This window comes from Carya illinoinensis, chromosome 12 (assembly GCF_018687715.1).
Source record: "Carya illinoinensis cultivar Pawnee chromosome 12, C.illinoinensisPawnee_v1, whole genome shotgun sequence".
NCBI lineage: Eukaryota > Viridiplantae > Streptophyta > Magnoliopsida > Fagales > Juglandaceae > Carya > Carya illinoinensis.
Window position 1 is genome coordinate 17,225,135 of NC_056763.1, and position 13,132 is coordinate 17,238,266.

The 13,132-nt window shown below is 36.2% G+C and overlaps 2 protein-coding genes across 3 annotated transcripts; both read left to right on the forward strand.

Annotated features, from left to right (window-relative positions):
- Positions 1 to 487: 487 nt before the first annotated feature.
- Positions 488 to 6,360, forward strand: LOC122288837 (calmodulin-binding protein 60 A-like). Its single transcript, XM_043095630.1, has 7 exons — positions 488 to 724; positions 1,482 to 1,560; positions 3,012 to 3,064; positions 3,174 to 3,685; positions 4,165 to 4,325; positions 5,052 to 5,258; positions 5,351 to 6,360. The coding sequence occupies exons 1-7, from the start codon at positions 630 to 632 to the stop codon at positions 5,975 to 5,977; spliced, it is 1,734 nt and encodes a 577-aa protein (XP_042951564.1). The 5' UTR covers positions 488 to 629; the 3' UTR covers positions 5,978 to 6,360.
- A 1,476-nt stretch (positions 6,361 to 7,836) lies between these two features.
- On the forward strand, positions 7,837 to 13,108 carry LOC122289639 (UDP-glycosyltransferase 74B1-like). 2 transcript variants are annotated; one of them, XR_006236212.1, is made up of 4 exons: positions 7,837 to 8,090; positions 8,763 to 9,471; positions 10,153 to 11,110; positions 12,642 to 13,108. XR_006236212.1 is itself a non-coding variant. In XM_043096811.1 (3 exons), the coding sequence occupies exons 2-3, from the start codon at positions 8,836 to 8,838 to the stop codon at positions 10,891 to 10,893; spliced, it is 1,377 nt and encodes a 458-aa protein (XP_042952745.1). In that variant the 5' UTR covers positions 7,837 to 8,090; positions 8,763 to 8,835; the 3' UTR covers positions 10,894 to 11,147. The 2 variants fall into 2 exon arrangements, 1 of the variants encoding a protein (XP_042952745.1); XM_043096811.1 differs by lacking the exon at positions 12,642 to 13,108 and having other exon boundaries at positions 10,153 to 11,147.
- The last annotated feature ends 24 nt before the right edge of the window (positions 13,109 to 13,132 follow it).

Here is a 13,132-nt window from a genome sequence, read left to right on the forward strand (position 1 = left end):
CCTTAGCCTAAACGGGGGAATCCAATGTGGCCAAGCAAAATCGCTTGGTAGGGCACACGATCTTAGTAGATGACTGCATTGGTCACGTTACGCGCCGAATTGATAGCTACCTTGCTTGGTAGAATAGTCTAAAGGTATATTCACCCGCAAATCCGTGTCATTTTGTGGACCCCATCTTTCTCTTTTTCTCTCTGCAACAAAGCACGAAACGCGCTTTGTATCTCTCACACGGGACCCTCACTCTCACACTCACACTCACCCTCACTCTCACTCTCACTCTGACGTGTCACCTTCCTCACTAATGCCAAAACAAGATAAAGAAAAGAATAATATATGGGAGAGAACCTCATGACCGAGAAGCATCCCGGACGCAGCCAAATTCAGACGGTCGATAAAAAGACGACACTAAAGTACGAGTACTATTTTGGAGTCTACCTCTTAACTGTTATTTAGTGCGATTTACTTGCATAGTATATATATAGCTGCTCCAGTTTGGTATTGCTGTACTGCATGTTGGTTATCTTCTCTTTCCTTCTCTCTCTCTCTATTGTTTTTTGTTGTGGTTGATCTTCCTGGTTGGCTGCAGCACCAGCACCACCCTCCAAATTGTTTTGAGTTGTTGGGATTTCATGATGTCGCATAAGAGGCACCAGGAGGATGTCAAGGCCCGGCCAGATGGGAGTTTTCCTCAGGATAAGCGTAGGAGGCTTCCTACTCTGAAGAAGTAAGAGGGACTTGTTTAATATAGCTTTGATTATTTTTTTCTTTCTGTGTATCGTTGCTATGTTACTCTTTCTGGAAATCTTGTCTGAGGCAAGTAGAATATTGAATGTGGAAAGAAGTGGGTTATGCTTGTTTGGGGAAACTTGTTTATGACTGTCATTTATTGCTATATGGAGTAAAAATGATATGGGCTTGGTGTAACTAAGCTTTGTTTGTTTGCTTGTTAAGTGGAAACTTTTCTCAAATGTGTCTTGCTCATGCGGAATTTCATTGTTTCTGGCTTTGACATTTGCGGGGGAATATCGATGCCACTGGTCTTCTGGACCAAATGATATCTTCTTAATTCCTTCTGTAACAAGCGAATGACTGTTGAGTGTAAGGTCAGAGTTCCAATCCTGTAGGGTTCGTGATTTTGGGCAAATGTTATTTTTGGTTTCCTAGAAAGGGATATTAATTATTGCTATAAACTTCGGGGAAAAGTAGTAGAAAATGGTTTCTGATTGAATAATTGCACCGTTGTGCATGTGTACTGAAAATTGTTTCTGCTTGCATATGAAAGTGCACTTGGCTCTATACCCGGAAGACATTATTTCTGGTTTTTCATTTATATATATACATATAATATATATATATATGTAGTGTGTGTGTGTGTGTGTGTGTGTGTGTGTGTGAATTTGATGAGGTATATATACTGGACCAAACTGGTGACAACTTTTCTCGTGAATACGATTTCTAATGATTATGTTCATGATGTTCAGTGTTGTTATGGAGGTCATGAGAATGCAATCAGTCCATCATTTGCTGGAGCCCATTCTAGAGCCTCTGATTCGTAAAGTGGTAAGTACTTCTATCTTCTTTGCTAAGCTTATCTGTGATAATGGGCTGGACAGTTATATATTGAACTTAAAAAAATTGTGTTAAAAAACAATTTATCTCTGTCCATGCCAATTTGTTGAAATATAAGATCGATATAGTCCTCAATGTAGACCCTTTCTAAGCATCGGAGATGTAATATGCTACCATAGTACCATGGCTTTGTAAGCTGCAGCTAACATGAATGTCAGCCCATTTTGTGATGACCTTCACAATTTTCTGCCACAAGTATCTTTCCATTGCGTGATGACTGCTCTCTTCTTCCTAGGAAAACATTCTAACCATATGATGTTTGAACATTGCTCGATTAGTTTTCTTCTTCCAAGCACGTGTGGAGACTGTGATAATACAATTACCTCGCAAATCCACAAAGTTCCTGACTTGATACATTAATAGCTACTTTAGGATTTTAACTACTGCACTTTGACTCTGAGTGCCTTGGTGATTGGACTTCTAAGGAGTTAATTCCTACCTAATCATGGAAATTCATCAAACTGGATTTGGCAGATTAGGTTTCTATTTGCCACATGCAAGATTAAAAAAGACTAGAGAGGTGTGATTGTTCTGTTTTCTCTGGTCTACTTCTTAATTTTCATTATTTTATAAATTCCTGTTGTTTGGCATAAAGATTCTTGTTTGAAAATTTCTTAACTCTGATTATTTATTTTGGATTTTGTGAAAGACGCGGGGCCCCTAGAAAGTACTTTTGAGTTGAGAAAGTTTTGAGATATATACGTATAGAAAATGCTATATACTACAGACTTGATCGAAGGGTAATGGGGTAATATCACATTTATATAGTGGAAAGGGTGCAATATAATTTTTATTGGGTTTTTAAAAGTAGTGGGGCCAGTGCAAATATGTTCAGAAGAAAATATGTATGGTATGTGCTTTTGGGTTTTTATAAAAGTTGTTTAGGTTCTGTGTTTTCACGGTCAGGAAAATTAAGACAAATGATTAGATCAAAACTTTATTTTGTAAGATGACATCTTTTTTGGAATTTAAAAGATTATTGAACTGACGTTGAATTTTTTTAAATGTTCTCAAAGTTTGGAAAAACACAACATGGCCAAATTTGTTGCGTTTATATCTTTCTTGCGATTGTTTTTGCGAGATGAAATCTCTTTTGGTGTTTACTTGCTACCTTTCACTCTCACGCACAGCACAAGGGTTTTGGAGTTTATTTTGCAGGTTGTTTTTTTTTTTTTTTTTTTTTTTTTTTTTTTTTTTTTTTTTTTTTTTTTTTTATGTTTTCCAAAATAGTGGAAATATGGTATCATGAAGCACTAAGTTTTCATTTCTGAGTTTTGGCTAACTTAATCTTGGTATTGTTTCTATTCAGAATTTATATTGGTCACAGTTTCAATTGGTGGTTGTATAATTGGTCAATACTCATTGAGGTTCTGCATTTGCAGGTCAAAGAGGAAGTTGACTTCGCCCTAAGAAAGCATTTGAACAGCATGAAACAGTAAGAAATAATACCCTGGTGATTAAAATTACTTTTCCAAAGGTTGTCATGTTAACTACCATCAGCAATAAGATTCGATAGATGACGCATCTTTTGCCATTCTGTTCAGGACTTGTGGGAATGAAGTACAAGTTTATGGGAATGATGTTCAGATGTCTGAGTCAAGAAGCTTACAGCTAAAGTTCGTTAACAACCTCTCTCTTCCGGTATTTACTGGAGCTCGAATTGAAGGAGAAGATTGTTCTAACATACAAGTAGCTTTGGTCGATATTCTGACCGGGCAAATTGTAAATTCTGGGTCAGAATCCTTAGCCAAGGTGGAAATTGTTGTTCTTGAGGGTGATTTTGACAGTGATGAGAATGAGAATTGGACGCTTGAAGAGTTCAAGAACAACATTGTGAGAGAAAGGGAAGGAAAGAAACCCCTACTTACAGGAGACGCGTTTGTAAATCTTAAAGAAGGCACTGGTTTAGTCAGTGATATTTCTTTCACAGATAATTCAAGCTGGACGAGAAGCCGTAGATTCAGGCTAGGTGCAAGAGTTGTCGAAAACATTGATGAAAGGAGAGTAAAAGAAGCAAAGACAGAATCCTTTATTGTCAGGGATCACCGTGGAGAATGTGAGTACTTATTATTAATAACTTTTTGCTTTGGTTATCAAGAACCAATTTTAAAACTTCAAATATTGTGTTATTAGCGGTTGATTTTGCAGCTCATTTTTAATCACATTGAAGTTTTGTTTTATAAATCTTCAAGTTCTCTGTTTTACTATTTTCTCTTATATTACATGCCAATCCCTTATGCGTGTGCTCACTTATCGTTAGAGCTATTGATTACAGGTGGGATCAAATAACAAACCGAAAAATATTGAAAACACATCTTTATGAATTTAGTCTACTTGGCGAGTTCAATGCTTCTATTAAATGTACTCTTGTAATATGAATAACTTGTTATCTTGTCATGTCTTCCATGACTTTCTTGCATAATTTGAAGACTAAGCATCTCAACTTTGTTGACAAATATGGTGAGCATAGGCTTCTAAAGCAACTCGAGAAAGAATTAAATGAAACTGTGTTTTAACTTCTGATTCTGGTTGCAGTGTACAAGAAGCATCACCCTCCTTCACTGTTTGATGAAGTATGGAGGTTAGAAAAGATCGGCAAAGATGGAGCTTTCCACAAGCGTTTGAGTCGAGAAAACATCAACACCGTGAAGGACTTTTTGATCCTACTCTTCATAGACCCTCCCAGACTCCGAAACGTAATTAAAATTGCACTTACCTATATTAATTTCCTTTTGAAGTCTTCACTAATTTATGTCTAGAATTTTGAGTTAAAGTACTATTTCCAGCGTCTGTCTTGTAAAGGATCGTGTACTGCTGTATCGATATTCTCGCCCGTACAAGTTAAAACTCAGAAAACAAGAAAAAGTTAACTGATTTGAACAGCCCATATTTTTTTAAACGAGGATAATGGATACTCTTGGATGCTTTTCTTTTTGGAACTGACAAGGGACAATTTCTGGTGCACCAGTGGAATAAGGAGATTTTGATTTTAGCTTGTGTTTCCAAGTCATACATGATGTGTGTCAATGTTGAAGATTTATAGACATGACTATAGTTACACCTTTAGTTTCCTTTGAGATTAGTGGTGGATCGCGCACTTGGATGGTCCAGACACCATCTGTAGGTGTATTTCCAGTGTATAGTCTGCAGCCAGGGTTATGGTATGCCATTTAGAATCAAGAGTCCAAATCAGTGTTCTTAGTGAAACCTACGAACTAATAGAATTTATATGTCGTCTGTGCTCAGACATTGAACTCCAATGTACTCCTTTTATAAAATAAAATAAAAAATAAAAAATAAATAATAAAAACTGAACTTTACTGCTGCTTAAATAGAATTTCCAAGTACAGGAAAAGATATAGTAATTGAGCTCTCTTTGAAGTTTGAATTGAGTAATTATAGTAATGGCTTTGGACGTGCAGATCCTTGGCACAGGCATGTCAGCTAAGATGTGGGAAATCACTGTGGAGCATGCTCGGACATGTGTACTTGAAAAGAGGATGTACGTGTACTGCCCTCCAAGTTCTCAACCGAAAACTGGTGTGGTCTTCAACGTTGTTGGACAAGTGATGGGACTCCTTTCAGAGTGCCAGTTTGTTCCGGTTGATAAGCTTTCAGAAACTGAGAAGGTACTCTTCTTATTATCCTCAAATCTACTTGTATTTCAGAGTCCCTTTCTCTTGTGCATTTCTGACTTCTTAAGATCAAAATTTTCCTTTAGGTTGATGCCCACAACTTGGTAATTTCTGCATTCGAACACTGCGGGGAAGTCATCGCTTTTGATGATGAAGCCTCTCTTGTGGATGGCTCTTCACACATGAACACTGTGAGCTCACCAAGGACAGAGAGTTCTAATGGGAGTAAGCTTCTGGCTTCTCACAAGACTAGTGGGTTTGATTTTACACAACAAAGCGCCTCTTCTCCGGATATCATTTCATCCATCTATTCTGCTGGGGTCTCTAGTGGCTTGGATGATTATGTCTTGCCCAGTATTGACAGTATGGATCTGAGGTATGACCACCAGGCTTTAAGTTTCCCAAGCCAAGTCACCAACTCCCTGATCTGTGACACAGAGTCCATGTCTCAAGCTTTCTGTGATGAGGACCATCTGCAATTTTTTGATACTGATCTTCAGTCTCAGAACCTCACTTTACAATCGCCATCGGATCTCCAGAGTGCCGTCGACAACTTCCTGCTGGCACGTTGCACAGCTGTTGCTGCCGTTGATAAAGCTCAGAGGAGATGGACAAAGCTATTTAGTGTGCTAAAATGGTTCTCAATAAGGAGATGTGTGGCTTCAAAGAGAAAGAGGATTTGGAAAACTCAGAAATACAGTAATGGATTCTGAAGCAAATGGAGTAAAAAAAACACCTACTATTGGTATGATTAAACTTGCAAATATAGTGTTAGTGAGTGCTGCCGAAAAATTTTGCGTGCAGTTGTAGTGAGAGAAGTTAGAGGTGTTATTAGATGTTAATACATCCATAGTTCCAGGTATCTTTGGCAGCTGCTGAAAGATCAGAGAACTCTTTTATCTGCTTAAATGAAGTTGTAAATATGAGTTGTTTTTCACAGAATCAGGGCAAGTTTCTGGTATTGATTGCTGCTCAATCATCGAAGCAGTAATTCCAGGATGCTTGCACTCACTAGCATTTATGTCCAATTATAGTTTTGTATGAAATTATTTGTTCAATAATGGTATTTTCAAATCTTTGTTCTTCCTTGGATTAATGATTTACCTGAGAAATGTCATGATAATTTTTAATTATCTATTTTTTAAGATGATACATGAGGAGGGAGTGGGGTTCCCCAACAAACGCCCAAAAGCAATAAATAACAGTATATAGTGGTGGAAAAAGAAAACAAAATGGATTTAATTGAGACCAATTTCTTGATCGTTACCCATGTCCTACAAGAGGAAAAGATGGAAAAGAACTACCGCCTGATACGGTGGGACCTTTACTGGAAGCAGTGGAGATGGCGGGTACACTGTCACTTGTTGTCTTGAGATGATTTTTGGATAAGTCTACGATCCCTTTTGCAATATCACGGTTTAGGAAAAACGGAAATAACGAGAAGCAACTGGAATCATCTGTATACTATATGATTCCCGAAGTGTTAAGTTTTGCTATCATGAATTCACATCATCAATGATCTCACTATATAATTATAATATAATATATATTATCATATTAAACTTATGAAAATATCCAATTAAATTCAGAGAAATGCTTTTACTATTAAAAAATCTTATAAAAATAAATTCGCAAATTAACATGGCTTGATATTGTACATTAAATTGTAAAATTATTTATATTGTAAAATAGATTTAATGTATCATATAAAACTACATCAGTTTGTAAATTTACTTTTATGAAATCTTTTTAACTAAGTTAATATATATATATATATATATATATATATATATATATATATATATATGCACTGCAAAAGTTTCAAATTATGGAATTTTGCTCTTATGAAACACACCATGCGCAATATAATACTATTAAATAAAAATGATTTGTATATTATAGAAAACTACTCTCTTTAAAAAGAAAAAAAAAATAAGATTCCACTAATAAGAAATAGATTTTTCCAAATGATTTAACGTTTATCAACCTTTCTTTTCAAATGCAACACGAGTTTTGAACAACTTTACTATCATTTTTCTTTAAGATTAAGGAGATTGAGGGGTGTTTGGACAGTGAGGTAAGATAAAATAGTTTTAGATAAAAGTTAAAAATTAAATAAAATATTATTTTTTAATATTATTATTTTTTTAGGATTTAAAAAAATTAAATTAAGATTTAAAAAAATTGAATTATTTATTATATTTTATGTGAAAATTTTAAGAAATTATAATAATAAAATGAGATGATTTCTGAATCTAAATAATCTGAAAGCCACATTTGTCTTTATAATTTTTATAATTGTATTTTTATAAATAATTTTATATATAATTGTGAAGTATGTAAACGTCACATAATCATTTAAAAAAAAGTAAAATTTACAATTAAAAATTAATATTTTATATAAATTTAATATTTTATTTTACTTTTTAAAAAACGATAACACGATAATTGTATAATTTACATTACAAATATCTTTTCTATATTTTTATTCGTCATTTAAATTTATTTACTTAGATGAAGCCACGTCTTCATCCCGGTTCTTAAATCATTTGATTTTTGCTATTTGCTATTTAATATTGTGCTAGCCGAGCTGCTTCGTGCACTGAGTCAGACTTCCCTCTTTCTTCTTTATCCGCTTTCAACTCTCTCTCTATCTGCGAAAGCTTCACTAACTCGGACTCCGCCATCAAGCTCAGACTATCGTTTGGCTCCAAACTCGTGATTCCACCCTCACCCAACAAGGAAATTTCCACCAATGGGAACCCTCTGATCGACGACTACAACAACAACAACAACAACAACGTTATTGTTGCTGCCAAGTCACAGGTTGAGTTTTAAAGGCTACGATATATATGGTCCTTATTATAACTGTCGGTCTTACTGTTTTTCTCTTGATCACATGATAAGTCAAATGGGCTTTTTGCTTTTAATTTTCTTACTGACTGGAAATGTCATTATTTTGTGAAGCAATATTTCCTTTTTGGATTATATAAGCGATCTCAAATCAAACCGAGGTGGGGTTTTTATGGGTTATTGTAATCCATTTTTTGTGGCTGAAGAAAGCTTTATGGTATTTCGCTTTATATTTGGCTATTATATATGTATGCCATATTGTAATTGACATGCGTTGAATGGTTGAGCTTATTGCATAATCTTGCTTCTTTTAGTCAGTATCTAGAGTGGTTAGCAGTTGAATTTTTATACAAGCCAAATCAAAGTGGAAAGCCAAATTTTCACTGAAGAAATAATGCTTTTTGAATTTTTTGACATGGAACTGCAATAATTGAAAGTAGCCTTCCGTGATGGAATGAGGCCAACACACAATCATCAGGGAAACCTAAAATTTTTGGTCCTAATACAGTCTTTTCCAAAATAAAATCTTCAAAGCAGCCCACCATTTCTACCTAAAAAGCATTCACAACTTTTGACCCTAATGTCAAAAACAGTGAGCTACTTCTTCAATGTTGTAACATAATTTTTCATGGTAAATTTGCTCAGGACTCTCAGCTAGAACGCCTATAAGAATATCTCTTCTATTTACTGAGCAAATTCCATCTCTGTAAACAAGAAAATGAACAACCAGAGAGGCCATGTCATTGTGCTCACATATCCTGCCCAAGGCCACATAAATCCTCTCCTCCAGTTTGGAAAACGTTTGGCCAGCAAAGGACTCAAGGTAACTCTGGCCACTACTCATTATACCGTCAAGTCTATTCATTCAGCCACAGTAGGCGTGGAGCCCATCTCAGATGGCTTTGATGAAGCTGGATTTAAGCAAGCTCCAAGTCTAGAAGCCTACATAGATTCTTTCAATTCAGTAGGATCGAAAACTCTAGCAGAGCTGATATCAAAGTTCAATGATTCAGCCTCACCAGTAAACTGTATTGTGTATGACTCTTTGCTACCATGGGCTCTTCAAGTGGCTAGGCAATTTGGCATCTATGGTGCTGTGTTCTTAACAAACTCGGCTTCCGTTTGCTCCATGTACTGGCATATCCATCATGGTAACCTGACTTTGCCTGTGAAGCTAGAAACTGAGCAGCTGTTGTTGCCTGGCCTTCCTCCCCTTGGCATTTCTAACTTGCCAGCTTTTATTGAGCAGCCCACACGTGCCTCTGCTTACTTGACATTGATCCTGGAGAAATTTGGCCTTTTGGAAGAGAATGATTGGGTGTTCTGTAACAGTTTTGAAGAGCTGGAAAGTGAGGTAACTTTGCTCTATTTAACCCTCACAGATTTTATGTTTAACTTTAAGAGTACCAATTGCTGTGGTAGTTTACTATTATTGAGAATAGATGCTATTTAGGTGGGAGAGTGAAAGGAAGAAGCATATTAAGGAAATCAGCGAAGAATTAATTCTTAAATGATCTAACAGAAATAAATTTGAACCAAGAGATAAAAAGAGATATTGAGAAACAGAAGATGTTGAGAGGGAAAAGAAGAAGAAGGCGAAGATGAAGAATGAAAATCATACTTTTTTATATTATTGTTGTTTTGATAGGAGTAGAGCCAAAGGAAGTTCACAAATTTTACAGCTTCTCATAATTTTGGATAATGAATAAATACGAAATATATAAGGAGAAATTACACTTTCCTCAAAAACATCTCAGTTTTTGTAATATAAATGCTTGCTATCAAAACTAGATATTTAGTCCTTAAAATATCAAATTTTGACAAGTTACACCATTAATCAAAGATTCGAATGTTAAAAATTGTCAGTTTTGATAGTTTAGAGTGCAGATTGGAAAAAAAAATGGTAGAAGTTTTCAATACATAAGTATAGAGGGCATAATCAGATAATGAGTGCTTTATGTATTTCGTTTCTTTATGTTAAGTCGTAAGTACTGCATATTTATACATCTTATTTTATCTCTCTACTGGTGAAAAGCTAGTAAAGGCTATGAAGGGACTCTGGCCCTTGGTGATGATTGGTCCAATGGTGCCATCAGCCTACCTAGACCAGCAGATCAATGGAGACAGAACTTATGGAGCCAGTCTTTGGGAGCTTAGCAGTGACCAGTGCCTGAGATGGCTTGAGACACAACTGCCAAAGTCAGTGGTATACGTATCATTTGGAAGCATGGCAGACATCACATCTCAACAGGCTGAAGAAATTGCAGGGGGTTTAATAGCAAGCAATGTGCATTTCTTACTGGTTGCAAAAGATTCCAGGGACAAGTTTCCGAGCGGCTTTCTTAATTCAGTACAAGGAAGAGGATTGATTGTGCCGTGGTGCAACCAACTAGAGGTTCTAGCACACCCGGCTGTTGGTTGCTTTGTGACACATTGTGGGTGGAACTCAACATTGGAGGCCTTGAGCATAGGGGTGCCAATGGTAGCACTTCCACAGTGGAGTGACCAGCCTACTAATGCCATGTTTGTGGAGGAGTTGTGGTGGGTGGGAGTAAAGGCCAAGAAAAACAAAGAGGGGATCGTGTCGCGGGATGAGCTAGAGATGTGTATAATGGAAGTTATGGTAGGAACAAAAAGTGAAGAGATAAAGGAGAATGCAAGTAAATGGAGAAAGCTTGCAATAAGAGCTGTTAGTTCAGGTGGAAGCTCGGATAAGAACATCAATGAATTTGTAGGTAAATTGATGAAAGAGAAAGGAGTGGGGAAGAAAGCTTGATTGCTGGTTGGCGCCTGATGAACATATGAACTTGTATGTATGATGATATGTGTGATCCAATTCCGGGAAAGATACTTTAGAATGCTAGACTTAAGTAGGGACCAACTCATACTCTTTCAGGATGTGTTTTGGTCTTTCGATGTTCAGTAAGAAAGGTAGCAAGTATTCGTCACAGCTTGAAGTGATAGATTACTTTGAATAAAAGACCATTACATGGGTATAAACCGCAATCTTTGATCTGATTTGGTTTGGCATGTTTTCTGGCATATCATTTGACACATCAGAAGCATCTTATTTTCAGTTCTAGTTTGGTCTGGTTAAAAATTAAAACAATTCTACCTTTGGGTTCTCAATAAATGTAGAAGCAACTTTTGGCACAATGTCACCTTAGATAAAGCATTTTGAAACGAACTTAGAGCATTGGCAATGGCCTCGCCATTGCCCAATGCAAGTCCAAAATTTAGAATCTTGTGATTATTTCCCTCTGCATCAGACTAGCTATATATCAAAAGCTTAAGACTTCAACTACAGTAAATCTTAGCCACTCACCATACCTGGCGAGTTACTGTTCACGGACCAAATCTATATTTTATTATTCATCTAACTCCCGCTCTCTTTCCGTTGTTTTCTCTCTTTCTTCTGAATGAAACCTCCGCATTTCCTTTTCTTTTCTTTCTTCTCCCGAAACTCCTTTCTCTTCTTCGATCGAGACAAACCCCACTTCTCTCCATCGCAAGAATCTCTTCTTCAACCTACAAGCCCCCTTCTCTCCGTCGATCTTCTAGCCAAAATGGTAATCTCTCTTCCTTGCTCCTCTCTCCCTCTTCTCTATTCGTTGGCTACGTTTTTTCTAATTAAACTTTGAATGCTAGTTTTTTTCTGGTTGGTAGGGCATTAAATTTCTGCATTAAGCCATACAAGGAAAAGAATTATTCGGAATAGCAAGAAAACAGTTTAAACTTGGGTACAAGGAAGTTGTCTAGTCCTTTTTTTTTTCTTGCAATATTGGGCAGCCCCAAAAACTGTAACTTGGGTATAAGGAAATTGTAAAACAGTTCTAAAAAATACAGTTCTAAACTTGTAGATCAAGTCCCCACATAATACTTTTTTTTTTAATTTTTCCTGCAATATTCTCATTTTCTCTGTGGAAGTTGTAATGTCTATGATGAACATAATGGGAAGAATTCTCAATTCACTACTCTGTTTCAATATGCCCAGAAGTTAGACTTGGGTTCCTATTTTCACATTTTGAGGCCTAGAGTACTTTGGAGGTATGGATGAACTCTTAACCTAGAGATAAATTGAAACTTCCAAATATTACATCCCACATTTCACTAAAACTGAAACAGAGTGGGTGAAAACTTAATATGGTACTAAACCCAAAGGGATGTCTCCACAATTCATATTATAGACCCAACTGCACAAGTAAATGAATGACATGATTTCATCATTGACTGGTCACGGGAGATTTGTAATGACCCTAGAATGATTGTGATTTTCCCAATTAGCCAGTATAGATTTTTTTTTTTGTTTTTTTTGGGTCCCAGTTGTTATTTCAGTCTATTTTACTTTGTTTTTGCAATTAATTGACCAGTGGAAACCCAAAACAGTAACGTGTTTATTACAGAATAATTTCTTGCACAGATTCCTCAAGTAGTTAGTAGGTAAATATATCTCAGATAGTGCATGACTGTTCTTGCACAAATTCATGGTTAAATATTTGACATTTTCTGTGTCTTGTACCTCAGCTGGATGTTCAATATCTTTATCCTCATGCAACAATTGATTCTAGCATTGGACTTATAACCCAACTCCTCTTTTGGAGCTTTCAGCTGCAATTGGCAGCAAGGATCTCAGTTAGCTTGGGTCAACTGAACAGGTCTTTATCTATTGTTTGCTTCATTTTCAGAACTGGTCTGATATGTGGTGGTGTTGGGGGTTGGGGGGGGAGAGAGATTCACGAGGTCTAAAGTGGAGTGAATTTGTTGGTTTATGAACTGGTTTGATACTGAAATGTGAAAGAGTTGCTGGTTGAAGAACTGGAAATGTTGGTGGATATGTTGGGTAGAGACTGAAATAGAGTGGATTGTGGGCTGCGGCTTGGCCTTTGTATTATAGGTTGATATTATAAAAAGTTGATGATAAGGAATCGTAGGCTACTGAAATGCTATTATAAGAACTTGTATGAAATGTTATTATTGATCTTTTTTTCAGATGTTTTTTCTCCAAGAGGAAATGT

Bases quoted from the DNA above. Each gene is read 5' to 3' on its own strand.
- LOC122288837 (XM_043095630.1), top strand. From the start codon at position 630: ATGATGTCGCATAAGAGGCACCAGGAGGATGTCAAGGCCCGGCCAGAT. The intron at 3,065-3,173 runs GTAAGAAATAAT...CATTCTGTTCAG, and splicing joins CATTTGAACAGCATGAAACA to GACTTGTGGGAATGAAGTAC. The intron at 3,686-4,164 runs GTGAGTACTTAT...TTCTGGTTGCAG, and splicing joins CAGGGATCACCGTGGAGAAT to TGTACAAGAAGCATCACCCT.
- LOC122289639 (XM_043096811.1), top strand. From the start codon at position 8,836: ATGAACAACCAGAGAGGCCATGTCATTGTGCTCACATATCCTGCCCAA. The intron at 9,472-10,152 runs GTAACTTTGCTC...ACTGGTGAAAAG, and splicing joins TTGAAGAGCTGGAAAGTGAG to CTAGTAAAGGCTATGAAGGG.